Source organism: Lissotriton helveticus, chromosome 12 (assembly GCF_964261635.1).
Source record: "Lissotriton helveticus chromosome 12, aLisHel1.1, whole genome shotgun sequence".
NCBI classification, from domain to species: Eukaryota; Metazoa; Chordata; class Amphibia; order Caudata; family Salamandridae; genus Lissotriton; species Lissotriton helveticus.
Genome location: NC_136073.1, coordinates 65,683,091 through 65,710,864, shown reverse-complemented (window position 1 = coordinate 65,710,864; position 27,774 = coordinate 65,683,091). Strand labels below are relative to the sequence as shown.

The following is a 27,774-nucleotide window of genomic DNA, read 5'->3' as shown; positions in this document are numbered from 1 at the left end:
TCTGTAGAGGAACTAGATTTGATTTGGTGATGATGGTAAATCCTAGACTGTGAGAGAGAGGCGAAGCATTGAAGCTTGCTAGAGCTCTTGAGCAGCCAGTCATCTAGATAGGGGAAGATGTGGATGCCTCCCAGTCTTAGGTGTGTGGCAACCACCACTAGGTACTTGGTGAAGACCCTTTGTGCTGAAGTAATGCCGAAAGGCAGGTCTTTAAACTGGTAATGATTGCCATTTACCACAAAGCGCAGGTAGCATCGGTGGGCTCGATGTATTGGGATCTATTAGATTCAATACTGGCATAAGTCATCCTGCTGCAGCAGAGGGATGACGTCTTGTGGAAGTGTTTCGACAGGATGTATCAGCTGAGGGGCCCGAGGTTGAGGATTTACCTGAAGGAGTAGTCTTTCTTAGGAATGAGGAAGTAGAGGGAGTAGGCCCCTTTTCTCTTGTGTTACAAGGGAACTGGCTCAGTGGCCCCTTTTTGGAGGAAGGAATAGAAGTTCTATGCTGAAGTACGAAGGACGGGGTGGCATGTTTGGTATGAGATTTGCAGGGAACCCATTTTGCTGTATCAGTATCCTTTTTTAATCTTTTCCTACATCTAGTCAACCTGTGAATCACAAGAAAGTGCAGGTTCAGTAGATGCAGCTTAACTTTGGGTTTGAACCCCGAAGTGCGTAGCCATGCATGGTGTTGTATAAGGTTATTGGTATTGACCCTACGGGCTGCTGTAACAGCAATGCTTAGGGCACAACAAATAGTTGCATTAATAGTGGTCTTGCTCTGTGACAAATTTCTCTCCTCTATGGTGATATTTGGGTGGGGGATGCTGTAGCAAGTCCTTCATTTGGGCCCTGTCATACCTTGCTAAAAGGCCTACTGAATTGACAATATGCCAATGGTTAGAGGCACCTGCCGCTACCAGATTTCCCACTGTAGCCAACTTTTTACTCTCCTTATTGGGCTAGGGAGCGGCTCCCTCAAACTACCCCATCCCTTGAGAGGTTGCAGAGTTGACCACTAGTGAGTCTGGTTCCACATGCCCCCTAATGTAAGGAGGTGCTATTAGGCGAGGCATTAGATGTGTGCTCTACCCTTGGGGTTACTACTTGGGATTTTTTTCAGGTTCCTTCAAGAGTTCTGTACCTGATGTTAACATACCCTTTGGCATGGGTAAGCAGTGAACAGTATGTTCTGTTTTGGAAAGGGGTTCTACCAAATTCATCCTTTTAATGTACACCATGAAGGTCGACCTTGCGGTACTGGGCAGCCCTTTCAATGACCTCATGGTAGGAGGTAGTGTCGTCGTCCGGGAGTGGGGTGTGGTTAGATGAGTAGAGGTCTGGGTACCCAGGGGGGGGGGTGTAGTGTAGTCTTCCCATGGATACTTTCCTTCGCCTAGAACCCTGGAGGGGTCATCAGGATTGTCCTTGTTGTAGGGGCTGCGTGAATCAGCAAGGGAGGTGAACACACTGGCGTTTAAAGTCTGGTTGATGAATAAGGAAGTGGAGGATAAGGCTGAGGTGGAAAATGAAAGGTAATACGAGGAAAGGATGTGAAAGGAGGGGTAGAGGGAGCAAAGTGAACGGGAAGGTCCCTTTATCTTTGAGCTTCTTTTTCAGGGCCGGTTCCAGCACCGCATCGAGAGCCTAGTAAAAAGTTGGCTTTCTTTTGCAGGGCAATGTCCCAACCAGTGTTGGCGATAGCTTTGTTGTGATTTTGCCAGTTTATGGGCAGATGCAGAGTCTTTTTTGTCTAGCACCCAATTCTGCTTGCAAGTGTTGCAGAATCTGCTGTTCTGAATTTTCCGGAGAGGAGAGCAGGTGTATCTACAGCAACACATGCTACAAACATTTTAATTTGGAAAACGATCAGGATTTTGGTTGCAAAAGGCTAAGCATCACAGCAAGCCACCAGTAGAGGCTAGGAATCTGGTGTAAAAGGGATCGATGACTACAGTGAAGATACCAACCTCGTAGTCTTTTTCCTTGTTGTTGAGAGCTATATTTATCGTAAACGTTGACGAATCATGATGGGGTCGTAGGAATGGTTGTTCATCAGGTCGGTATCTGACCACAAAGTTCAGGAGCGCCTGAGCCTGGGAGACATTTTTACAGGAGAAAACAGAAGAGTTTAATTAAAGGAAGCAATGTCATACCATTTTTCATTCAAGTGAAATCTTTCTTGTACATAAAATGGTAAGTGAATTTTAAGAAGTCACTATATGCATATGCATTACCACCGGCAACTTTCTTATTATGGGCGAGGTGGTTCCTCCAAATAAACAGTGAATTATTTTTTAGAACGCTATTCGCTTCGTTTAATGAAATTGTATTAAAATTCGCAGTGGCTTGGTCTGTCTACCTAAGACTATTTGTATCAGAGCTCAGAATGGACAAAGTTATTGGGGGGGGGGGGTGCAGAATTAGCATTTTCCATTTTAAGTCCCATCTGAACGTTCTTTGCTACAGAAAAAATTAATGCAAGTAAACCAAATTGGGCATTTATTCAATATTCTTTTTTTTTTAGTTTAGTCAAAATCTTTAGTTCAGTCAAAATCTGAACTGCCATATTTAACTGAGGAGTCTGAACAGTCTGTGATGGTAAACCATCCATGACTTTATGCCAATGTCAGGGAGAGATGCAGGAATCTACCTTACAACACTAACATGAACTATACATGGGAACTATATGAACTTCGCACAAGGTCACACAAGATCACGCACTGTTCCACGTAACACGGATACTGGTACACAGATATTATAGCGTGCAGCCATAGACATAGTTTTTCAGACAACTTATAAATTGGCCTTGTATCAGGTATATCAATACAAAAGCAAAAAACTATTGATACATCCACATCAATGTATCTTAGTAAAGATATGTGAGAATTGGTCAAGAGGGAAGAGAGTAACGCGGTACTTGGTCCAAAAGCTGTATGTTTCCCTGAAATGCTACGAAGTACATCTGCTCCTAAATGTAGACACCTTTTCAGGCAGGTGCTTTGCAGCATCACTACACAGATGCCGCAGCACTTACCATGGACAATATCTGCCCAATTCTGGTCGCATCTCCACCCTGAGCCCTTTGTATACTCCTCAGATGACAATGGTCACCTGACAATATTGTCCTTAATATTCACCAGACGGCACTGTCCGCGTTTAGCAGACAAGCCTACAACGTGTCTTTTGCATTTCTCATGTGCAGAAATATATCGCAGTGCAGGGCGGCTCCTTACTGTTAACAAACACATCCTTACCTTGGTGTAATAGCCTGGATACAGCTTTTCTGTCACTGGAGCAATGTAATCCAACAGGAACTTGAGCCACTCCCTCTGAAAATCAACTTGGTTCATGTGGATGTCGACAGTCGGGACATTTTCATACCCTCCGGCAAGACGCTGGTCCTAATTGTTAGGGAAAAAAACATTATACAGTTCAATACAGTTAAGTAGCTCTTACGATTGTGTTACTCATGTGCTTATGGTTTGGGTTGGCTAAATTTGCATTATACATTACAAAGGAACGCACAACTCTTTTTGATCATCATCATTAACATATTTTTTTTTAATTATACTGTACTTAGACTTTACAAAAGTGCCACACAACTAAGAAGCTAATCGTCATGATGAGAGCAATGATGGGGTGACTAAGTCCTTGTATACGTCATAATAATGCTTTCAACTGATATAATGGCCAAAACTATATCCAGAAAGAAGACTGATGGAGTACTAAAAGGACTAGTAAGGAAGAAATAATCATAGAATGGAAAATTAGTAGAAGAAAAAAGTACAGTACTCCTTGTTTACATATAACATGCCTCAGATTTGAAAATTGGAGGGGTTCCAACAAAGCGCAAAACTCCAGAAAGGTGTGTGCATAGGGTCAGTGGTTTATATGGTTTTGTTACTTATTTGTACATGAGCTCTTCTTCCTCCCTGTGGAATACTGACACTATCATCAAACAAGGAAAATCCCAGAATCTCCTATCCTGGACCCTGTGTAGAATACCCCACGCTGCGGTAAAGACGAAGGGAGTACAACCAAAGATGTCCAACTGTTCCTACTTCAAACTGGCATGGGCTAGATAACTGTCCATGGAAAAAGTATTCAAAACTGTAAATGCAAATAAAGAGCAATTTTGGAAAAAACATACCTCAGATTTGCATAAACAGGCATCGACTAATGCCCTGTGCATTCAAATGTTGTGAAAAGAACTATAATCCTAAAGGATAGTTTTGTTTTAATTTTTATTTATTGACATTTCGAAAAGAAACAACAAACAAGGTAATGCCAGAGGAATAAAATGAAAGGAATAGAAAAAGGGAGGGGAAATATTCATGCCTCACATATCAAATCACTATCCCTTTTAGTAGAAAAAAGGCGAGGAAACACCATAAAGAGTGGAGCATCACAATTGAGTAGTACCGAATATCTCGCACACGTCAGGCCCATGAGTCGGGACAGGGGGGTCGGCCTAATCCTCAGATCTGGGGCTTAATGAGGGTCACTGTAGGGCAGAGAGATAGCCTCCATGCCAGGCAAATTCGCTTTAGTGGATATCCCCTCATAGAAGACCAAAATATAGCACCAGAGGTCCCCAGATATCCTTTGGTCGGTACCGTGCTAGAATAAGCTCCCAATATGTCTTATGCGCTCCTGGCAGTACGCAGCATCCCGTAGCCAGCCTACATCTTTAGGCACCAGCCATCTTTCCCAAGGGATGGCCACCCGTTGCTTAGCCAGGAGCTAGCCAGGCAATGAGGCGTCGAGTTTCAGCGTGAATGTCCTTTACATATCCGGCGGGAGATGACCGGTCATTAGGGCCACCTCCCTGAAAATATTGGTCCAGCAGCTTGCTACATTAGGGCAGTCCCAGGCGAGGTGGCGGAACGTAGCCTGGGGGTCGGCACACCGCACACAGCGTGCATCCGCAACGAATCCCATGCGATGCAGTTGAACAGGTGTGCGATAGAGTTTGTACAGGAATTTAAAGTGGATGAGGCGCAGTCTGTAATTGGGCGACAGGGCTGGGGTTTGCCCGCAGCAGTATATCCAGTATATAGGCCTTAACTAAGGCCTTAACTATAGCCTTTAAGGCGCTCCACAATTTCGGCGCTGGTTATTTGCAGAAAAGGGTCAATTTCTATCTACCATCTAGACCCTTGAGGTCGGCTGCCCTGGCCAATGCCATCGTGCCGTCAGTTAGACGTGTGCGGTGTGGAGGCCGCTCTTTCAGCTACCTTGCCCCCCGTCTCTGGAACACTCTGCCCTTGACGCTGCGAACGTGCTCTAATTTGTTTGCTTTTAGAAAGGGACTCAAAACCTATCTCTTCGCTCTGTAAGCCGCCTGTGTTGTTTGGTGCCGCATGGCTGTTGTTGTTAGTTGCTGGTATTTGTGTGAGGATCTATAGCGCCGGGACGCTCTATGAGCAGCTGAGCGCTTTACAAAACCCCCAGTAACATAACATAACATAACATCCATTGTGCCAGAGAAAGGGCGGGTTGTGTCACGTTCCCAAGCAGTTCGGGCTGAAGGCACGCACACCGGCACCTTCTCCAGCATTGTGGTATAAAGGTGGGGGACCAGTTTACGATGAAAAGGATTGGTTAGTAAGTGGTCTAGAGCATGCAGAATAGGAGGGGGCACGAGGACCGTATTGTTGTGTAGGGCTTGGCATTTGTCTGCTTAACCATATTTCAGAGTAACAAATCGGCTTGGTGGTTCACTGTAGCAGGTATTAAGGTTCGAACAGACTCATGCTAGAAGTGAGGGGAAAGAGTATGAATTTTGACCAATAAATATGGATTCCCGAGTAGCTGTCAAATCGCAGAAACTCTTGAATAATAGAGACCAGATGTGTTTGGGGTTCTAGCTGTAGCGTGTGATGTCGTCTGCGTACAAAAATAATAGTATCCCCCTGGAAGTAAAGTTCAGGCCCCTACGGTCATGATGTTGGCGTAGTCGAGCAGCTAGGTACTGGATCCTTTGTTATTGCAATTAAGATTGGGGACAGCCGTACCTGGTCCCTATAGTAATTGAAAAAGGGGCAGAGGTGACCCCACTGAGGCGGAGGCGTGCCATTGGGGATGCGTAGAGGAAGCCGATCAAGCGTAGAAACCCGAGGACTGATAGAGAGCATGGGAGTAGGCGAAATAGAAATAGTCATTCTAGGAAACAAACGCCTTAGTGGCGTCTAGTAGCACTGCAACCGCTTACAGTTGGGCGTCTATAGAGTGGGCCTGGGCGGTATATTCAGTTCTGCTCGCGGAATTTGGGTTCTTTCGTGTTCTGTGGAGAACGCAGACTTGCCAAAAATTCTGCGATCCGCTGCTTTGCGGAATTTCGTGCTTGTTCGCGCTTTCAAAATGTGTGTTCTCAAGATAATTCCCCCCGAGGACGCAAACAGCATTCGCGATTAGGAAAAAAGCATTGCGAACGGGCAGAACAAGAAATTCCGCATGATCGCAGAACACTGCGTGCTCGCGGATATTTTTTACAACAATTTCGTGGAGCTTTGCGTAGCGCGACACACAAATTCCGCCCACCCCTACTGTAGAGTGCACGAGGGCGAACATCGTGTGGAGGTTATGGGGGGTCGAACGGCCAGGCATGAATCCTGACTGGTCCGGCCAGACAATCAGACAATGTCACGTAATAGAGGAAGGAGGTGATTGGCAATCAGTTTAGCAATAGGCCTGGGCGGAGATCTGTGGAGCGACAGAAAAACGATGCCCAATTCCAGAGTTCCGCGATCGGCGAAGTATTGCTCGACCACCGAAAATCTTTTTCTCACGAGTTGAAGTGTTCATGTTGAAGCACCGGAATTAATGTCAGTTGACATACGTAGAAAGTAAATAGGTATATAGTGAAAATGACACTAGATGGAGCTGCAAACTCAAATATATATTATGCTAATGGATCACGCTTCCTAGCACAGGCACATAATGCACAAGTCTGCTGGCACAGGTGCAGGGTTAATACAACTTATTAAACAGCTGTTTAAATTCTTGCACACACACTCATACTTTAAAATCTTTGGCATCTGTAATGTCACTAACATGCATGAAACGTATGAGCACGTGCACAAAAACGGTCTGTGTAAAGACTATTGCTCATGGATTCTGCTTGCAGAAAACACGAGAAACATGACCATTTATAGATCGCCTTTCGATTCAAACCCTCTGAAGGCCAAGTATTTTTAGGTCTCGCCTGTCGATGCGCATGCGCATCGAGCAAGCGAGACTATAGGGGCTCATCCACTCTTTATCCACACTGCAAGGAATCGTGGCGATTCCTTGCAGTGCCCGTGACTTTTAAGGTCAATGCGCATGCGCATTAAGCTTATGCGCATGCGCATTGACCTTAAAAGTCACGGGCGCGTGCATGTCCGTCTTTGTTTACCCTCTCCGCCCCCTCCCGCCGTGTCGCCTTGCCTACTCTCTTCCACAGCCTCCCCCAGCTCCGCCCCCTCACTACTTGATTGCACGGCCGCTAGGCCGTGCCTCCCCTACTCTCCTCCCCCCTCCTCCTCTCCTCCCCTGCCTGCCTGCCGCTAGCCTTGCCTACTCTCTCTCGCACCCTCCCCCAGCTCCGCCCCCTCACTACTTGATTGCACGGCCGCTAGGCCGTGCCTCCCCTACTCTCCTCCCCCCTCCTCCTCTCCTCCCCTGCCTGCCTGCCGCTAGAAAGCATGGGATACTGTGCTGCCTTAACTATTTGCTATGGCCATGTTAAAATCAGAGCCAAGTCGTAAATATACATTTTTCCACACCACTGTTTTTTCGATAAAAACGTGATTATTCACAGTTTACGCTGCTAATCCGTGACCAAACAGACAATATGAAGCTCTGAGTCTATTCTCTTCCTAGCGTGCTGTGACTGCCTCCCCCGCTGTATCCCCTCACCCCCCCCCCCCCTGCTGTATCCCCTCACCCCTGGTCTCTCCCCACGTCTCTCCGTTGCTCTCCCCTCTGCTGTCGCTCTCTCTCTCGCTCACTCCCCGGCTCTCTTCTTGCCTTGCTGCTGCTCTGCCTCTTTGTGTCTGATCCCAGGCTCACATGTCGGAGCTGGCAGCCCCCGCGGCTAGTTCCTATCTGTGCGACAGCATTTTTAATTTAACACAACCGCCTTTGATGTTTTCAAATATTTATAGCCAGCTTCAGAGCACTGCAGAAGTGTTTCCATTCAGATGGAACGGCTCGGCTCGCTCTCCTCGTGCAGGCCCTCTTAAACTCGGATCCCGCGGGATTTAGTTCACGCGAAATTCTCTCCGTGTCTCGTGCTTTTCTGTCTCTTTAACTTTTACTTTCCTTTCACAGCCGGTCATATGTTGTTGGACTCTCCCAGAAATAGCTAATGGATCGAAATATCAGAATATACAGAAAATCGAAAACTGCGACCAAGAAAAGCTCGTGCTGAGAAGTAAATCTTTAAATCTAAGAAGGACTTTGCGTGCTTTACAAGTGTTTACAGGGGAACAGCGTAGAACTGCACAGTTAATTTGATAGTACAAGCACATGCAATGGATGCACTTATTTCATATCTGTTTAATCCGTTCATTTTAATTCCTTTGGTCGCTTTAGTTCTAGTCATTATTTCTTTGCCTCTCCGATTGCGCTCTTCAATTACCCTCCACGCCCACAATTTATTTTTCTCATTCTCTGTAGTACTCTGCCAATTCTCACAATGTCTACCATTTTTCGAACCCCGCCTCCCCCCTCCCTCCCAGCCTCCACAGTTTCCGCTCTTCCAATATTCTGAATATTTCTGAATTGTTTCGTTTCTCTCCCTGTATGGAAGTGTGAAGTTTAGAAACTACCTGAAAACGTGGTTATTGAAGCAGGCTGTACACTCACCCTCAACCCCTCACTCACCCTCACTCTCACTCATCCTCACTCACCCTCAACCCCTCACCCTCACTCACCCTCAACCCCTCACCCTAACTCACCCTCACCCTCACTCACCCTCAACCCCTCACTCACCCTCTCACCCTCAACCCCTCAACATCAACCCCTCACCCTCACTCACCCTCACCCTCACTCACCCTCACTCACCCTCACCCACCCTCACCCACCCTCACTCACCCTCACTCACCCTCACCCTCACTCACTCTCACCCTCACTCACCCTCACTCTCACTCACCCTCACTCACCCTCACTCACCCTCGCTCTCACTCACCCTCAACCCCTCACCCTCACTCACCCTCAACCCCTCACTCACCCTCACTCACCCTCACCCACCCTCACCCTCACTCACCCTCACTCACCCTCAACCCCTCACCCTCACACAGTGCAATAGGTCTCGGAGCATTTGAGTTAGAGCTTTTAGAAATGTTTATGGCTTTTTTTTTTAATTCTTTAGCATTGGCTACAGGAAACAAAAATGCTAAAGATTTACACAAAAACCCATAAACAATTCTAAAAGCACTAACTCTAATGCTGCGAGACCTATTGCATTTCCAATGCTTGTTTTATTCAGGCCCCCCTTTCAGACTGTTGAGGTCGCATTGCAACTGCAAGCCAGATCTGAAGACATAGGTACTGGGTACACAGACAACGCCCAACCCGGCTGTGCCGTGACCCCAAACAGCAGCGATAGCAACGCAGGCGCCGGTCCCCCCTGAAGCCTGGTGGCACTACCAACTCACCACACCCGCTGCAGCGGTGACCAGTGAGGGCCCCGTCCTGGCCCGGTCTTCAGTTCAGCTCCACTCTGCAGCCCGGGCCTTCAGCCGCCTATCTTACGTGCGTGGCTTTCAGGCTCAGGCAGAGTGCACCGCTAGAGCATCAGGTCGCCTCCTTCCGTGGCACGTGAATCATGCCATGCCTTGTTATGTGCTCATCATGTGTAGGGGAGCGGGCTTGCGCCAGGAAACGCCGCTCCGCTGGCGAATGGCAGAGTTTTGCCTGACATTGCACTCCAAGTAGAGCACAGAGTAGAAACAAATCTGCCAGCGGAGTTGCCCCCCCCCACTCTTCTTTAGCAAGTATCTTGTTAACAATATTCATCATCGAAAGCGGTCTATATGAGCTGCAACTATTGGCAGGTTTATTGGGCTTCAGTGTAGTAACTATGACTGCTTCCCGTAGAGATGGCGCTAACCGGCCCTAGGAAAGAGAATCCTCATACACTGCCAGTACATGAGAGACGAGAAGCGAGGCATTTTCCTTGTAGAAGGACGTAGTGAGCTCATCCAGGCCCAGCGCCTTATCTCCGGAAAGGCTCTGAATCACCTGTGTTATCTCTTCCACCATAAAGATGGCATTAAGTTACATACGGTGTGCATGGTCGAGCCAGAAAAGCCAAAGCATGTCAAGGTAGGCTCCAGAGCAGTCACAACAGGACTAATCAAATCAAATCAAATCAGGAATATTTATTTAGCGCACATATCACCCGGAAGTCTCATGGCGCTTGCGGAATACTCAGGCGGTGGTTTGGACCAGGAGAGTCAATTAATTGTCAAACAGCCATGTTTTTAGCTCCCTGCGAAAACGATTGTGGTCAGAGATAATACGTAAGTGTAGAGGCAGTTTATTCCAAAGAGTGGGAGCGAGAAAGGAAAAAGATCTGCCTCCCTTTCTTATGGCACAAATTTTGAGGGGTGTTAGAAGAGATTTGTTGCTGAACCTCAGAGCCCTGCAAGGCCGGTACCAACTGAGCTTCTTTTTCCAGTAATCAGGACCACTGCCGTACATGTTCTTATGCGTTCGGCAGAGAATCTTGAAACGAGTCTGCTTCCTAACAGGAAGCCAGTGAAGAAGTCTCAAGTTGGGTGCTGAAGGGGATCCCGACGGGAGATTCAGCACTAGCCTGGCAGCAGTATTCTTCAGAACCTGGAGCCTAGTGAGAAGATCTTCATTTGTTGAACAGAAGCTAGGTGAAACGGAGAGTAGAACGATGTCATGATCTGGACCAACTCGTTAGATTGTGTGTGACTTACTTGCTGGTCATCAACGAGCTCTGCCACAAAAGTTCTGGCCCATGGCTTACGGAGCAGGCTCGCCAGCGTCTTGCCAGAACGCTTGCCTTATCCGTAGAGACGCATGGCTGCTGGCTCCTTGTGGAGGCAATGAGTTTACCAAAGGGCTTCCTCTTCACAGGCGGATAATTTATGCCCAAGGGCAGTAAGAGTGCGCATATTTCGCACCGTGAAGAGGTCAGGCTCTTCATGTGGCAAGTTGCGCACGTATCGCCTCGAGTATACAGGATTGTATCGCTATATAGGCACTAGGAATTACAACCTTAAATGTCTCCCATAGCAGGGACGGGGAGGTAACTGAACTCTCGGAGTGGGAATAAAAATCAAGTATCACCACCCGGATTTTGTCTTTGAAAGACGGCATCACGGAGGGCATTTGGAGGTAGTCTCCAGTTGAAGGCTTGTGGGGAGAATCTCCAGCAAGACAGGAGCATGGTCAGATAAGGTAAGAAAGAGGTGAGCGGCATTCGTGGTCCAGGTAAGAGTGTCTCGGGGAAGCAGCCAGTAGTCAATTCTTGACCAGGCACCATGAGTAGACAGAGTACAAGTGCCCTCAATACTGTCAGAAAGTTTGAAAATGCCTCAGGTCCATGCGTCGTCAATGTGCACACAGACACCACAGATCAGTGCCAGAGTAATTTATCGGCCAGCAGAGCCTTGCTGTGCAGCAGCCATCTTTCTGCCTGGCTCTCTGGCACCTCGAGGTCTATTTTTTATTTTATTAATTTATTTATTAGAAAATTCACAAACAACAGAAATTCCAACTGGGATTCCCCCTTAATCACAAGTCTACAATTGTTGCCACAAGCTTCCAACATTTGTCTTATATTGAGGTCACACTGACGCCCCACAAGGCTCCAAAGACCACAGTCTCTATCTTGATTTGGCCAACTTCTATGACAGCGTAGTATTGCAAGGCAGTTAAAACATCATATCTAAGTGTCCCAAGGACTACAGTCCACAGAGCACACACCTCATGGCTTTATAGTAACACAGTCCATTTTTAAACACATATATGGAATCTTCCCCTTCAAACATGTAATAGGCAATTTTCAAACATTCTCAAATTCCGAGCCTGTATCATTTTCAATTGTACCTGTCTCTTTACCTATTAAATAAGTTTGGTAAGAGCTCCAGTAGTTCCTAGGCCTGTTCTGAGAGGGAACCAAGTCCTTATATGCATCTGACTGTGTATTACAATAAACAATATTTGCATGCCAGTTCTGTAAAGTCGGACATGTCCCCGAGCCCAACTCATTGCCACCCTGCGTCTAGCCAACAGGAGCCCAATAGCAACCAAGTGCCTAATCTCTTTATTGATGCCAAGATCATAACCCAACAGTGCCAGCATCGGGTCAGGCACCAATGTTTCTCCCGTAAGGACTTCCAGCTCATGGAATATCCCACACCAGAGCACTGCCAAGCAACATGCATGAACCCAGCCTCATCCTCACCACAGCGCTGGCATCTTGAAGAATCACGCAGGCCATAAAGCTACAATCGTACTGGGGTACAATAAACTCGGTTTATATACTTAAAACGAGTCCATCTTTTTCTCCCATTCAGAGAATAGTCTTCATATGTGAGCAGCAATATCGCTAATGGGCCTTTCTTATTCTTGCTGCCAATCCTGATGCGCTTTTGCCAGATCGGGTCTGCGTGCTTCCTGGGCAACTGTGTAAAACTTCATGGTCAGTTTAGCAGGGGTTTGTACCTGTAACAAGGAGGACAGAGGTGGCATATCAGGAGGTTCCATCATAGTCTCCCCCATGAAGGCATGCAGCGTGTGTCCAGCTCTGTAATAATGATACCTGGTTAAGGCCGATGGTGTATTACAATTCAACTCACTGGGTGTTAAGGAGTAAATTACTCCTTAACACCCAGTGAGTTGAATTCGCTACGACGTCTCGTTGGATTGCGGAACAGTGTCTGAGGGAGGGTATACGGGTCCGAGGCATCCCTTTCGATATGTGTGGCAAATTGTGAGGGCCCTGTACCCAGTAATGTGCAAATATACTCCGCGCAGCTCTGTAGTCCAATTCGAGTTCTGGAGCACTCAGCCCCCCATATCATATAGCAGGGTGAGGACTTACCAACAAACTCTTGGTTGTTTCCCTACCTAGGCCAGTTTTATCAGTAGACAACACCACTTGTCAAACATAACCTTTGGCAGTATCATTGGGATATTTTGAAATAGAAATAAAAACCGTGGTAGTAATACCATTTTCAATATGGAAAACGGCCCAATGAGGGATAACGGAAGTTTAATCCAATGCTCCACATCTTCCGACAGTTTTTGTGTCACCTTCCCTCAATTATCCAACAATACTACTCTGGGATCAGTATGAATTTGTATCCGAGATTAACGTGTTGAGTTCTCTGTTCACTGTAAGGGGTAATCCAATTCTGTAGGGACCGTGGCGGGGTATGACAGATGTATCCCAATTAACTTTGAGAGTGGAGAGCCCACCAAACTTCACCACTGGTTGTGGTCTATTTTTAATGGTCTATAAGTACAATATTTGTAAATAAAGCTAGATATATGTTCGAACAGGAATAGTATGAATGGAGATCTTTTGTAAACCAAGAATAAGATAAAAAAAAGAGTTGTGTGCTTCTAAGTACTGCAATACACAGGTTTACACAGTCATAGGAGCATAAGTAACCCAAGTATAAGAGTTACTTTAATAAGTATTGGAAAGGGAGAAATGAAGATCCCCCCCCCCCTATGCTGTATGTGTTAGCTCAGGTTCTAAAGGTACAGAGGGTCACACACAGCTATAATCAGCAACTGAAACCACTGGTTACCATTAGAGCCCAAACCATCCCCAAAGCGATCTCATAAAAATGTCACTGAGGTTCAATGGTCAATACAGTCTTATTGTATATGGACAACACAAACTGCGTAGCAATAGTTCATTTTCATTTTGAATTTAAGCCACTTTCAATTGCTTATTACTTCGTCTCTTTTTGATGAACCTGCCTGAAATGTATTTGCACACTGAAACGTGATTGTGGAAAATTTGGTGCAGGTTAGTCAAGATGGCGAAAAAGTCACAGGTCCCAAAAGCTGTATTTTACATTCAAGCTCTTGTAGGCAAGCTCTTGTCAGCGCTTAAACAAAATCTGCTGGGAAAATCGACATTAAAGAGAATCCACTGCAAATTGCGCATTTTTACATTTGGGGTAATTCAGGTAGAAGTATTAACAAGCATTTACAATGCAATGGTCTCGGCATCATTAAAGGTAGAGCTATTGGCATTGCTCATGACATTTTTTTTTTTAATCATCAATGGCATTGTCATTTACATTGCCAATAGCTTAATCGTTAAATAAATGGCATTGTCATTTACAATGCCAATAGCTACACCCTACACAGAGCCACCCTCACAGACACACTCAACAGCACTCTGCACCAACAGCACACAGCACTATGCACTCAACAGCACACAGCACTATGCACTCAACAGCACACAGCACTATGCACTCAACAGCACACAGCACTATGCACTCAACAGCACACAGCACTATGCACTCAACAGCACACAGCACTATGCACTCAACAGCACACAGCACTATGCACTCAACAGCACACTGCAATCAACAGCACACAGCACACTGCACTCAACAGCACACTGCACTCAACAGCACACAGCACACTGCAATCAACAGCACACTGCTCTCAACAGCACACAGCACTCTACAGCACTCAACAGCACACAGCACTCTGCACTCAACAGCACACAACACTCTGCACTCAACAGCACACAGCACTCTGCACTCAACAGCACACAACACTCTGCACTCAACAGCACACAGCACTCTGCACTCAACAGCACACAGCACTCAACAGCACACAGCACTCAACAGCACACAGCACACTACACTCAACAGCACACTGCACTCAACAGCACACAGCACACTGCAATCAACAGCACACTGCTCTCAACAGCACACAGCACACAGCACTCTACAGCACTCAACAGCACACAGCACTCTGCACTCAACAGCACACAACACTCTGCACTCAACAGCACACAGCACTCTGCACTCAACAGCACACAGCACTCAACAGCACACAGCACTCAACAGCACACAGCACACTACACTCAACAGTACACTGCACTCAACAGCACACAGCACACTGCACTCAACAGCACACAGCACTCTACAGCACACTGCACTCAACAGCACACAGAACTCTACAGCACACAGAACTCAGCAGCACTCTGCACTCAGCAGCACTCTGCACTCAGCAGCACTCTGCACTCAACAGCACTCTGCACTCAACAGCACTCTACAGCACACAGCACTCTACAGCACACAGCACTCTGCACTCAACTGCACACAGCACTCGACTGCACACAGCACTCAACTGCACACAGCACTCAACTGCACACAGCACTCAACTGCACACAGCACTCAACTGCACACAGCACTCAACTGCACACAGCACTCTGCACTCAACTGCACACAGCACTCTGCACTCAACTGCACACAGCACTCTGCACTCAACAGCACAAAGCACTCTGCACTCAACAGCACTCTGCACTCAACAGCACTCTACAGCACACTGCACTCAACTGCACACAACACTCTGCACTCAACTGCACACAGCACTCTGCACTCAACAGCACAAAGCACTCTGCACTCAACAGCACTCTACAGCACACAGCACTCTGCACTCAACTGCACTCTGCACTCAACTGCACTCTGCACTCAACTGCACTCTGCACTCAACTGCACTCAACTGCACTCTGCACTCAACTGCACACAGCACTCTGCACTCAACTGCACACAGCACTCTGCACTCAACTGCACACAGCACTCTGCACTCAACTGCACACAGCACTCTGCACTCAACAGCACTCTACAGCACACAGCACTCTACAGCACACAGCACTTCTCAGCACACAGCACTTCTCAGCACACAGCACTCTACAGCACACAGCACTCTACAGCACACAGCACTTCTCAGCACACACACTGGGTACCATTTGTCTATTGACCTACTGACTCATATGTTCATTTCATGCCTGCATTACTGTATTCTATCACAACCATATAAAGTGCTTTGACACCTACGGGGCTAGCTAGCGCTATATAAAACTTACATACATAAAATAAATAAATAGATACAAGAGCATGTGCGGTTGGGTAATAAGGTCATGATAGTAATGTCTTTTAAGGCTAAGAAGCCTTGGAGAATAAAAAAATAGCTGAGTAAATTTTTGGGACCATTTGATGTAGTAGAGGTTCTAAAAAAATGCTGTGAAGTTGAGTGATGGTAAGGTTTGGAATCTCCATTGCATCACTATCCTTAGGGAAGAAAAACGCGTATATTCCAAAACTTCCTCCAATGTGAATGATAATTATAGTAATGACACAGAGTTTCAAATTGAAGATAGGGAAAGAGAGAACGATCTGACTGACCATTTTGGAAAAAGGGAATCGTTACGAAATTCCACTGAGGATGCACAGAATCTTTGCATGGAGAGTAGTGAAGATGTTAGTGATGGAGGAAAAAAGATCAGAAGGAAACCTGTGTATTTGTCTGCTTATTCTGTGTAACTTACATTTCATTCGGCACTAGTTTTCCTTATGTTTTTTTGGATATGTATAAAGCGTGTGGTTATAGTTATTGCTCCTATAGTGCAATTATTCCATTTTTGTACTGCCACATGTGCACGCTTATTGTTAGGTTACATCCCTATTCTATGTATATTATGTTAAAAAAAAAAGGTGGAAGATGCGTTGTTTTTTAAGTTGCTCGTGCAACGATTGCCACGGGTGCATTTCACATAGTTGGAGCGTGAGTGCTGTCACTTGACAGTTGCTGCGACGAATAGGGGAGACCAGGACAACACTTAACTGATGTGGTGATATTACTGAATAAGCATACTTAATTGCACCTCTTTCGTATGTTTACTCGTTTACACTACTTTTCAGTGCAGTGCTATAATGTGACATATCATTGTCAACGCGTTCACGTGTTAAAGAAAACTGGGTTTTTCACATTTTTAAGAGACAAATCATATTTTAAGTAGTGTTTGTACTATGATTTACATGACAAACATTTTCAGGCCTCGGTTCGGGTATGGGTTCTACGAGCCAATCAGAACAGTGGTCGGCCACCCTGTTAATTTGTTAGCTCGCCCACCTTTTGTTTCACATTACACGATTACCTGTAAACAAAAAAAAGCGTCACCTGTCCTGTCAACAGAAATCCTAACACGAACATCCAAATGTCGCCAGCCCAGATGTTTGTCTGGGGCACGTCATATACAGCAGCCTATCGGAGCCCCACTGAAGGCATTCCACTGCCCCCACATCCGCATCTCGTGACTAGCGCAGCACAGGCATGTCACGGAGAAAGACTGAAGATCAGCTGATGCCATGTATATTACTATTAGATTTTAGCGCGAGATGAAGCCGCACGAGAAAGTTTTCACCCTCCGCTGACAATAGGGTATTTCTCAGCGTACACAAGGAAGTGCTAACTATCCACTAACTTGAATGGGCTTTTCGCAGCACTATGCTGATTTGTATCAACTACCAGGCGCCGAAGAGCTGACTGTTAGCGAGATACACGCTCAACAAAGTATTAAAGACTGAGCAAGAGCCCTCCTCCCGGTCTGCGAAATTGTCGATCATTACTAGCAAGGAATACAAATGTGGCGAGGATAGCAGTATAATACCTGGTGTCAGAAGGAACACAGTCCAGGCCGGTCCTTGCAGAGAATCTACGAAAGATTTAGAAGATTTAGAAGATTTAGAAGTCACGGATTCGGGGGCGTGGATTAAAAGAGAAACCAACAGAGCGAGACCGCCCCCGAATCCGAAAGAGACGGAGCTTCTTTAGAGGGACACCTCTCTCCTCCAATGGCTGGCCTCCGTTTAGGAAGCCAGCCAATGGAGGAGTGACAGAGCAGAGAGGCGGGTTAAACTGCCGTACTGAACATCAATAATTCTCCGACTTCCGGCTGGCAAGCCAGCCGTCAGTCCTCGACCCAAAAAAGAGGAACACAACTTAGTTCGGTAGCTACTAGCTTGAAATATTTCCTCTGGCAGGCACTTTTAAGTCCACTGACAAGGAAACCTTGTTGAATACAGAAAACGAGTTTGTATGACATTTTACCTAAAGAAGCAAACCTACAGGTCATTGTTACTTTCAGGGCCCCAAATTAAAGAACTTCATAGATTTGCTCCTGCCCTGTTTCGAGTATGAGGTTCTATAGGAGCGTTAATTATATAGAGCGTATCTGCTATGAGGTTGCAGTATTGATGACAGGACAGAGCTTCAGGTACAGGGTCTGATCCGATCCTGCCATAAGAAGGAAGATCTTCTGGCAGCGGCAATGTCCAATAAGGTTCCACTGCCAAATGTATTAGATTTGAGAACCATATGTGGTTTGGGGGGAGTGGGGGCAGAGTAACCGTAGTCATTCCACATCGCTTATGAGCTTGGGCTTGAAGATCATCGCCTGGGAGCTGCTTCACAGCGCCCAACCAGGAGGTATACTTTGGACAATGTCCACGTTTTGGACAACAATCGGTTGCCTCTTGAATCACCCATTCTTGCAGATCTGACGGCAGGGTCAGTCGGTCTGCTTCCTGATCACGATCGCTCAGAAGATGTGCGACTTGTACACATATCAGTTTTCAGCGTATATTACTATTGCTATTGGCTGCTGGCAGGAGCTTGTGAATGTCTTCTAAGTGTGCATCAGGACTCCTCTGAGCCAAAGTCAACAATGTCTAAAATATGGGTTTTAGTTCAAGAAACTTGAAAGGGGTTAAGCAGTTCTGGGCCTATAAAGTCCTATTTTTTGGCTCTGCTTTGTTGCATTCCAGGAGGTCATTTAATAAATTCTGACTCTCCGATTGGGTTTTTCCAGCCTGCCCTTCCGTTACAATGCAGACGAGACAATTCAAAAGATGGTTCTTTACTCTCCTACTCCTCTGGAAGGGTTGCACCTTTTGGCATCATCCACACAATATTTTCCCACTGCCTGAGAAACCCAATGTGAACTGGGAACTTAGCACCACAACCTAATTTTTATAACGACAACATTTCTTGACTTACCCAGCTCTAATGGGCAATGAGGCGGGCATATTTTTAATGTAATTTAAGCACTGTGTGGTAGCACGCCGTCACATTCAGACAATACATTTTCATTGAAATGGGCATTACATTTGCACAGATATACACTTTTAATTATAAAACTATACTGCACACAATAATAATGTGTGGAAATCGGGATTCAGTGAATATTTATCATTTGTGCTCCATCAAGTAAGGTGTCTTGACTTGTTTTAATCCTATTCAAATGTTGGTTTCCATCACACATCAGAATTACAAAGAAGTGGGTTTAATGTTTTCTTTCCTAACTGTTGAATGTGTACAGTTCATTTACAGGTATTTACTGTTTGTTTGTTGTGTGTTAAAAAAATGGACATCCTGCAGCCTTCCCTCTCATAACAAGTGAGTGAACAATTGTCACATAATTCACTCTACTTTTCTTTCTCGAACTGCAGAGCGAGAGGAGTTTGTAAACATCAATCCCCATGTTAAACAAGCATTTACAATGCAACGGTTTCGCCTTTGTAAATGTTAGAGCTATAGGCATTGTAAATGAAAAATTTTGTATTTATGTGTTGGTTTTAAAAACAGATAAATAAATGGCATTGCCATTTACAATGCCAATAGCTTAATCTCTTGCAAATGCGAGACCTATTGCATTTGCACCCACACACACACACACACACACATAGACTCACACACAGAGACTCACACAGAAAGCCCCCCACACAGAGCCACACACACACAGCGCCCCCCCACACACACACAGCGCCCCCCACACACACAACACAGCGCCCCCCACACACACGCAGAGAGCCCCCCCACACACACGCACAGAGAGCCCCACACACACACACGCACAGAAAGGCCCCACACACACACACAGAGCCCCACACACACACACACACTGAGACTACTCCATCACACCAATAAAATTCAATCTTGGCAGCTATGTGTACTACTACTGTTAAGAATGAAATAGTACAGTGACATCATACAGCATTTGAAAGACGTGCTCCCGAATTGTGGGAGCCATCAGCACAGCTGTGCTCATGCTCAGTCATGTGCAGTCTTTTCTCCTGGACTGGATGTGATGAGATTGAACATTTTAGTTCATGCAATATTTATTACAGGCTTGTAAATTTTGCTTTAGTGCCTGCTTGGCTGCCCTTTGCTTTCCTTTAAATTGTCTGCAGCGTGCAACACAGCCTTTTTTGTGGTTTTGTACACTGTATGAAAAGGAGGTTTTTGACGTCTTGTTGGCATTCTTTAATCACACAGAGAACAGTCTCAGAACTGCACCATCCCTGCAGCTCTGAGTGTGAATGACAGGCGCAGAAACCTGAGTCTTCAGAAAACGGCAGGTTCTTGTTTTTGTAATATCAGAGTCCCAACTAGTAGGATTAATCCTGGTGCATCTGCAGGAAGCATGCTTGTTATTACCCTAGCATTTTGAATTTGCTTTATTGCATCTCAGTGCAGCTTCCTCGCACTCACTTCAAGCAATTGTGAGTTAAGCAGAAGCTAATCAAATCTCAAACAAGGGCAAAGGGCTATTTTAGCAAAGGATAATTGGTTTAGAGATGACATTTCATCCAAGCAGAGTGAAAAATGAGATGTCAAGATTTATTAAAGGTGGAGGGGAGAGGCAGCCAGAGACTTCCACAGAGCAGCGAATCCTCAAAGCAAGTATGGAAGGAACCGGGATTTAAACGTGTTGAAATCAGCGAGCTGGCAGTTGAAAGGGTCAGACAAGAGACAAAACAGATTAACAGTGTTGAATGCCAGTGAAGGTTCAACAGCCAGGAAACGGGGTTATGTAATCACGGGGTGAATGCCCAGGCAACCTCGGAGCACAATATACGTCAACAGAAGTAATTATACGGCTGTGGGGTGCCGGTAGGAGGGGTGGGGGCAGAGGATCGGGTGCAAGCGAGCTCCGCCACAGAGCAGCGACTCCTCAAAGCAAGAATGGAAGGAACCGGGATTTCAACGTGTTGAAATCAGCGAGCTGGCAGTTGAAGGGGTCAGACAAGAGACAAAACAGATTAACAGTGTTGAATGCCAGTGAAGGTTCAACAGCCAGGAAACGGGGTTATGTAATCACGGGGTGAATGCCCAGGCAACCTCGGAGCACAATATACATCAACAGAAGTAATTATATGGCCGTGGGGTGCCGGTAGGAGAGGGGGGGGGCAGAGGATCGGGTGCAAGCGAGCTCCGCACTGCTGCACTCACCACAGAATTCCCCGGTCACCGCCGTGCTCTGCCGACGCTCTGATGCGGCAACTCCTCTCTGTTGGCGACCTCCCTCCACTCCGGCCCAGAGGCCCGCACAGCCGCCGGAGGAGCTGCATGACCCCCCTTCCCCTCCGGCGGACACCTAAGGGAAGCGTTGTCATCAAGAAACAACGAGGGGCCTGGAAGAGCTGGAAAAGTGATCTGCGAGGGGGGGGCGGGAACAAAGACAAGGATAGTGGGAGGGGGGACAGACAGCGCGAAGGTGGTCAGGATACAGCCACGCAGGACAGGGACAAAGTTAATAATGAAGACAAACATCGGTGTAAAAAAAAAAAAAAAAAAAGTACACGCCCACAGTGGCCACGTCTTCATGACGTTGCGGAGAGGGAAAGAATCTGCGGAACGGCCATGAATCGCCTCGGACAATGACGGACGCCTCTCTCTTCCAATGGCTAGCCTCCATTTATGGAGCTAGCCAATGGAACAGAGAGGCGGGACAAAGTCACATACCCTGTTCTCAAAAGAATTTGCCTGCGCGAACGCTGCTGCGCAGCGGATCGCCAGGCGAAACCTAAAAACATAAGCAGCAAATTGTCTAAAGACAGCCTGACATTTGACCTCTGTCACTGAAGTGCTGCAAATGTGGCAAGATAAATACAGAATTTAGAGGCATCTTTAAATATTGCATGGACTTTTCCAATGCACCAAACATCGGCACGTCATCCACTGGGTAACACATCTGTACAGGATGCTAAACGTCAACCTGAGGCAATAAGGACACTTAGATAGTTTCTCCGGCTCCATCAACAGACATACGAACTGGCAGGAGCAAAGAAAGAGTGGTGTGGGAGCTTGTGAAGATTAGTTTACATATGTAAAGGTATTGGAAAATGAAAGCGTGGATTTAACAAAAGCTGTCATCCATTATCAATTAGAGGGCTTCCATCACCTTGTATCATCTGTACTCACCTCATTCTTCCCGCCAGACCACTGTCCAAAGTGCTCCACTTCTTCCACCAGTTCGTCGCACATCTTCTCTGTGAAGATGGGAAACCAGTAAACATCGGGGCAGGGCTAACACAGGAAAAATAGAAAAAAACACAGGTCAGAACACTGCAAATCAAAGAGTGACTTGTAGAAACATGCAGAGAGCATACAGGGGAGTGCGCGGGCACACATATACCCCTGGGTTGAGATATGCACTTTACATGCATACTAAAGTATCTGCAAGACAGTCAAAGGAAAGTCCATTTTATTCTTGTGACTTGATGCTGAACGTGAGCTTGTGGGTATAAAAGGCCAAATCCATCCTTCTTTCCTGTCGGACCTTACAATTAGCCTTGCCACCTTAGACTCACTGACAGCCTGTCTGTGGCACTATGGTCACCTCCATCTCTTCGTTCAGCAGGATGTCCTTGCCTATGCATCTATTAAAGAGCAAGTTACTTACCTTCGGTAACGCATTACCTGAGAGAGACTATCTAGCTGCAGTTTCCTTACCTTTGAATTTCCCAGGTGTCAGGTTGGATCTGGAAACTTTTGCGGAGCGCATGTGTGGCAGTCGGCTGGTTCCATTCGGCTCAGCGTGACGTCGGCGTTGGTTATGACGTCGCAGTACCTATTTAGGCGCCACCCAGGCACACGGACGTCAGTACCTTTTGTTTTTTTCCACACCAGAAGTCCAGAGTCAAGAAGTAACTGAGGTAGTCGTGTGCAAAACTATTGCCCTGAAAAAGGGGAGTGATCCTAGCCCTAACACAATCAGTATGCAAAGGAGGGAGGCATGGGTGAGCCTGTAAGGAATCTGCAGCTAGATAGAGTCTCTACCAGATAATGCATTACCAAAGGTAAGTAACATGTTCATCTGATAGAGACTTCTAGCTGCTGATTCATTACCTTTGAATTACATACCCAAGCCATACCATCCCGGGGTGGGTTGCGGACCAATCCCTTACACTAGGAAGTCTTGCAGGACCAAATGGGCAAAATGCCCATCCCTTCGGACTCGACTGTCCAGGGAGTAGTGCTTGGCAAACATGTGCAAGGAAGCCCACGTTGCCACCTGACAAATGTCAAGGACTGGGACACCCTGAGCCTAGGCTGTAGTCGCAGCCTTTCCCCTGATGGAATGGGCCCTTAATTCCTCAGAGGGCTGCTTCTTGGCCAGGATATAGCAGATCTTAATGCAGAGTAAGACCCAGCAACAGATGGTCCTTTTCTGCACTGCACTCCTCTCCCCTTCTTAGCACCCACATACCGCACAAACAGTTGGTCTTCCACCAGGAACTCTTTTGTACGTTGAAGGTAGAAACAACGCTCTTTTTGGGTGCAGTCGGTGGAGACGCTCCTCTTCCTTAGAGGGATGCAGGGGAGCAAAGAAGGTGGGCAGCGTGATTGATTGACCCATATGGATTGGGTTCACAACTTTAGGTAAAAAAGCACAGGTGCACAGCACCACTTTGTCCAGAAAAGACATCAAGTCGGGGGTGTACAAGACAACGCCTGCAACTCACTCATCCTCCGGGCAGATGTAATCACCTCTAAAAAGGCTGTCTTGATGGTAAGCAGCCAGAGGGGACAGTTGTGTAAAGGCTCAAAGGGAGCGCACATAAGTAAGAAAAAAATGACGGTCCCACTGCGGCATAACAAAGGGCGTGAGCGGAAACAAGTGTGCCAGCCCCTTTAAAAACCTATTTACAGTTGGAGACTTGACGAGAGAGGGTTGGTCTGGCAGCCACAAAAAAGCAGACAGAGCAGAAAGATAACCCTTGAAAGTTCCCAAAGCAAAGCTATGTTGGGCATGGGCTAGAATGAATAAAAGAACAGTGGAAAGAGGATCAGAAAGAGGGTCAATAGACCTTTATGTACAGTATAATACACATTTCTGCCAACAGCAGGTGTATACTGTCTTAGTGGAGGACCGCCTGGCCGCCAAAATAAGTTTACAGATTTCGGGAGGAAGATCAAAAGCCATAAACTGCCGCCGATCAATCACCACGCATGGAGGCACAGAGTTGACAGGTTCGATGGAGAACCATCCACTGCTGCGACAGAAGATCCTTCCGAAGGGGCAGCCTGATCAGAGGATCAATACTCATCTTCTGAATCTCTGGATACCAAACTCTCCTTGCACAGTCCGAAGTCACAAGGATGACTTGGGCCCGGTTGCTCCTGATATTCTTCAGAACCCTGGGCAGGAGTGGTATGGGCGGAAAGTCGTACAGCAGGCCTGAGCTCCCCTCGCGGCGAAAAGGGTCGCTGAGCGATAGTCGCCTAGGAAACTCCAGAGCACAGTATTGCTGACACTGCGCATTCTCTTCGGAGGCGAACAAATCTAACCAAGGGTCTCCCTACTGCTGAAAGAGACCTTTCGCCACCTCCGACTGGAGACGCCATTCCTGATCCGATAGGCATCGACGGTTGAGTTTGTCTGCCCTGGCATTCAGAGAACCTGTCATGTGTTGAACCAACAGGGTAATGCCCTGCTGTTCCAGCCATGTCCAGAGATGCAGGGCCTCTTGACCAAGGGTCCACAACCCCACCCTGCCCTGTTTGGTGCAGTACCACATAGCGGTTGTGTTGTTCGTGAACACCTGCACTAACTTCCCCTTGACAGAGCGAAGAAATTCTTTTAAACCCAATTTAAGCACCCGAAGCTCCAACAAATTGTGGAGCCCTTACTCTGCCGGAGACCAGTGTCCCCTGATCGCCACCTCTCCCATATGGCTTCCCAATCCCAGAAGTGATGCATCTGTCACGACCGTGAGATCTGGTGGGGAAGGGAGAGGGGTCTGTCGTTGACCCAATCGCAGTTCGTGAACCACCACTGCAGATCTCTTGCAGTTCCTTCTGAGATCTGCACCATGTTGGTGAGATTTCCTCAATGCTGTGTCCACAGGAACTTCAGGTCTCACTGTAAAGCCTGCATAGGCCACCTGGCATGCTTTACCAACAGGATGCAGGAGGCCGTGAGGCCCAACAGCCTCAGAGTCAGTCTCACCAAAATCCAGGATAGAGGCTGAAACATCGGAATCCTAACCTGAATATCCTGGACTCGCTGCTCGGGAGGATAGGCCCCAAACTGCACTGCGAATGCAGGAGGTCTGCCGTAGTCTGAAGGTGGGAGATGACAGCCTGGGGTGAGGACGCCTTCAACAGCCAGTCGTCGAAGTAGGGGAAGACTGACACCCCTAACCTGTGCAAATGAGCTGCGACCACTGCCATCACCTTGGTGAACACCCGAGGGGCACTGATAAGGCCGAAGGGGAGGACGGTAAAGTGAGAGTGCTTGCCGCCTACCTTGAACCGCAGGTAACGCCTGTGGCCCGGTAGGATGCGTATGTTAAAATACGCATCCTGCAGGTCCAATGCTACCATCCAGTCATCTTGGTCTAGGGCAAACAAGACCTGAGCTACAGTGAGCATCTTGAACTTCTCTTTCTTGAAGAAGAGATGGACGGTCCGAAGACCTCAAGTGGGCCGCAACCCTTTGTTCTTCTTCTGAATCAGAAAGTGGCAGGAATAACAGCCACTGCCTACTTCTACAACGGGGACCCTTTCTATAGCTCCGTTGGCCAAGAGAGCTGTAACTTCCTCCTGGGGCAATTTCAGATAATCATCCATCAGCCATTCCTGATTTGGCAGAATGGGAGGAAGAAAAGAAAGGAAAGGCAGAGAATAGCCCTCCTGAATGATCTGCAAGACCCACTTGTCCGATGTTATGGATCTCCAGAGTAGAGATGATGACGGACACTACAGCCAACTGGAGTGGTGTGGTCTTGTAGATTCAGACTAGGAGTGATTGGAGGCTGCCGCTGCCGAGGGCAGGGTGGTTGATGACATCTGACTTCCATTCCTAGGTCGGAATGAACCGTGCCCACGTCCCCGCACAGCTTGGGCAACCCCCGCAGGGCGGTGGCTGGGATAGGGCTGATGCGGCTGGGAACCCCTTCCGTTGCCTCGAAAGGGGCAAAAGGTAAGCTGGCCACTTGGAGGAGAGGAGAGGCCCAAGGATCTGGCCGTAGCTTAGGATTCCTTGAACCTCACAAGGGCCGAATCTGCCTTTCCCCCAAAAAGATGGGTTCTATCATAGGACATGCAGAGTCAGGCTGCCCAAAGATAAGATGGAGGGCCTCATAGAAATTTCAAAGTTGGGCAGGGGACGCTCTGGCTCCCGGAAATGGGGGGGGAGGCACAGAGTCGTCCGTGAAGGAGGCACTGGAGACGGAGCCTTAGAGCAACGACGCTCCGGGTCCCGCGACACGTCAGCCGACCGACAGGGAGAAAGCGAAGAGCGCCGGTACTTCTTCGCCTCCTTTTGAGCTTTGACATACCAGAAGACCTTGAAGACTTAGAGTGCGACGGGTGTGGGGATTCCGGGAGCAGCCTTGAGACCTTCCTCTCGAACAAGACCGGGAGCAACACAGGCCAGGCCTCCAAGAGCTTTCGGGACCGCTCCTGCAAAGACTTTGGATTTATGGCCCAGCAGTCAGAGCACGACTTCGAGTCAAGGGACAGACACCAAAGGCACACGAGGTGCGGGTCTGTCAGCTTGTGACAGGCGTTGAAGGCTTGGACCTGGTCTGGCGTTGGGACATCCCTCACGCACCAGGCGTCGAAGCCTAGAAAAAGAAGTTGACAAAACATCGAAAACGTTTAGTCGAAAAGTGAGTAAGGGGTAGCTCTCTCCGAATCTGCGCTAGGCTGGCGTGGAAAAAGAAAGAACTGATGTCAGAGCGCAGGGGTGGTGTCTAAGTAGGCACCATGAAGTCATACTGGCAACCACGCGGAGTTGACATACGCCACCCACCGACGCGTAGGGGTACTACTAAGCAAAAATTCTCCAGCTCCAGCCTGACACCTGGGGGTAATTCGAAGGTAAGGAATCTAGAACTAAATGTCTCTTTCACATACTCTGGTTGGGCCTTGGCAAGTTTCAGGATAGGCTTCGGGTCGACTGCCTTCAGAAACGAGATTTGGAAGTATGGTGACACCCTTGCCTTATAAGGAGTGCATGAGTGTCAGGAAGGGCCAGAGACCACTTGGATTTATTACATTTTTTCTTCGACTAACCTGAAGATTTAGAGTGCAATAACGAACAACCTCAGGCTTGACTGCTGGACCAGGAACAAATCTGAGACCGACCATTAGCCTTGGACCGAACTCGAGGAGAAGTTTTCTGTTGCTTGGCGACAGAGTTTCTCATATGGCCTTCAGGTTCATCGACACTCAGTCACTGCAGGCCTTGGCCTCGTGTCTCGACCCCATGCACCATAGGAAAACTAAATGATGGCCTGTCAAAGATATTAGCTTGTGACAGTCCTTACCAGGTTTAAAACCTGTCCTCTTGGGAGGTGACAGTTGCACACTATAATTTTTGGTGAAAGATGTCTCAAAGAGACAAGAGGTAGCGCTGTTTCAGAGACATAACTGGCAGTATAGAGAGTAAGACGGTGGTGTTGGGGAGGTG

At 47.2% G+C, this 27,774-nt stretch overlaps 1 protein-coding gene across 1 annotated transcript in view; it reads right to left on the bottom strand.

Annotated features, from left to right (window-relative positions):
- PLOD3 (procollagen-lysine,2-oxoglutarate 5-dioxygenase 3) overlaps nt 1–27,774 on the bottom strand; it is a 347,896-nt gene that overhangs the window by 14,050 nt on the left and 306,072 nt on the right. The window contains exons 16-18 of the mRNA XM_078669457.1: nt 22,275–22,379; nt 3,260–3,406; nt 1,973–2,098 (exon numbers count right to left, since the gene is read on the bottom strand). Coding sequence (XP_078525583.1) covers nt 1,973–2,098; nt 3,260–3,406; nt 22,275–22,379 — 378 coding nt within the window. The remainder of the gene's footprint in view (nt 1–1,972; nt 2,099–3,259; nt 3,407–22,274; nt 22,380–27,774) is intronic.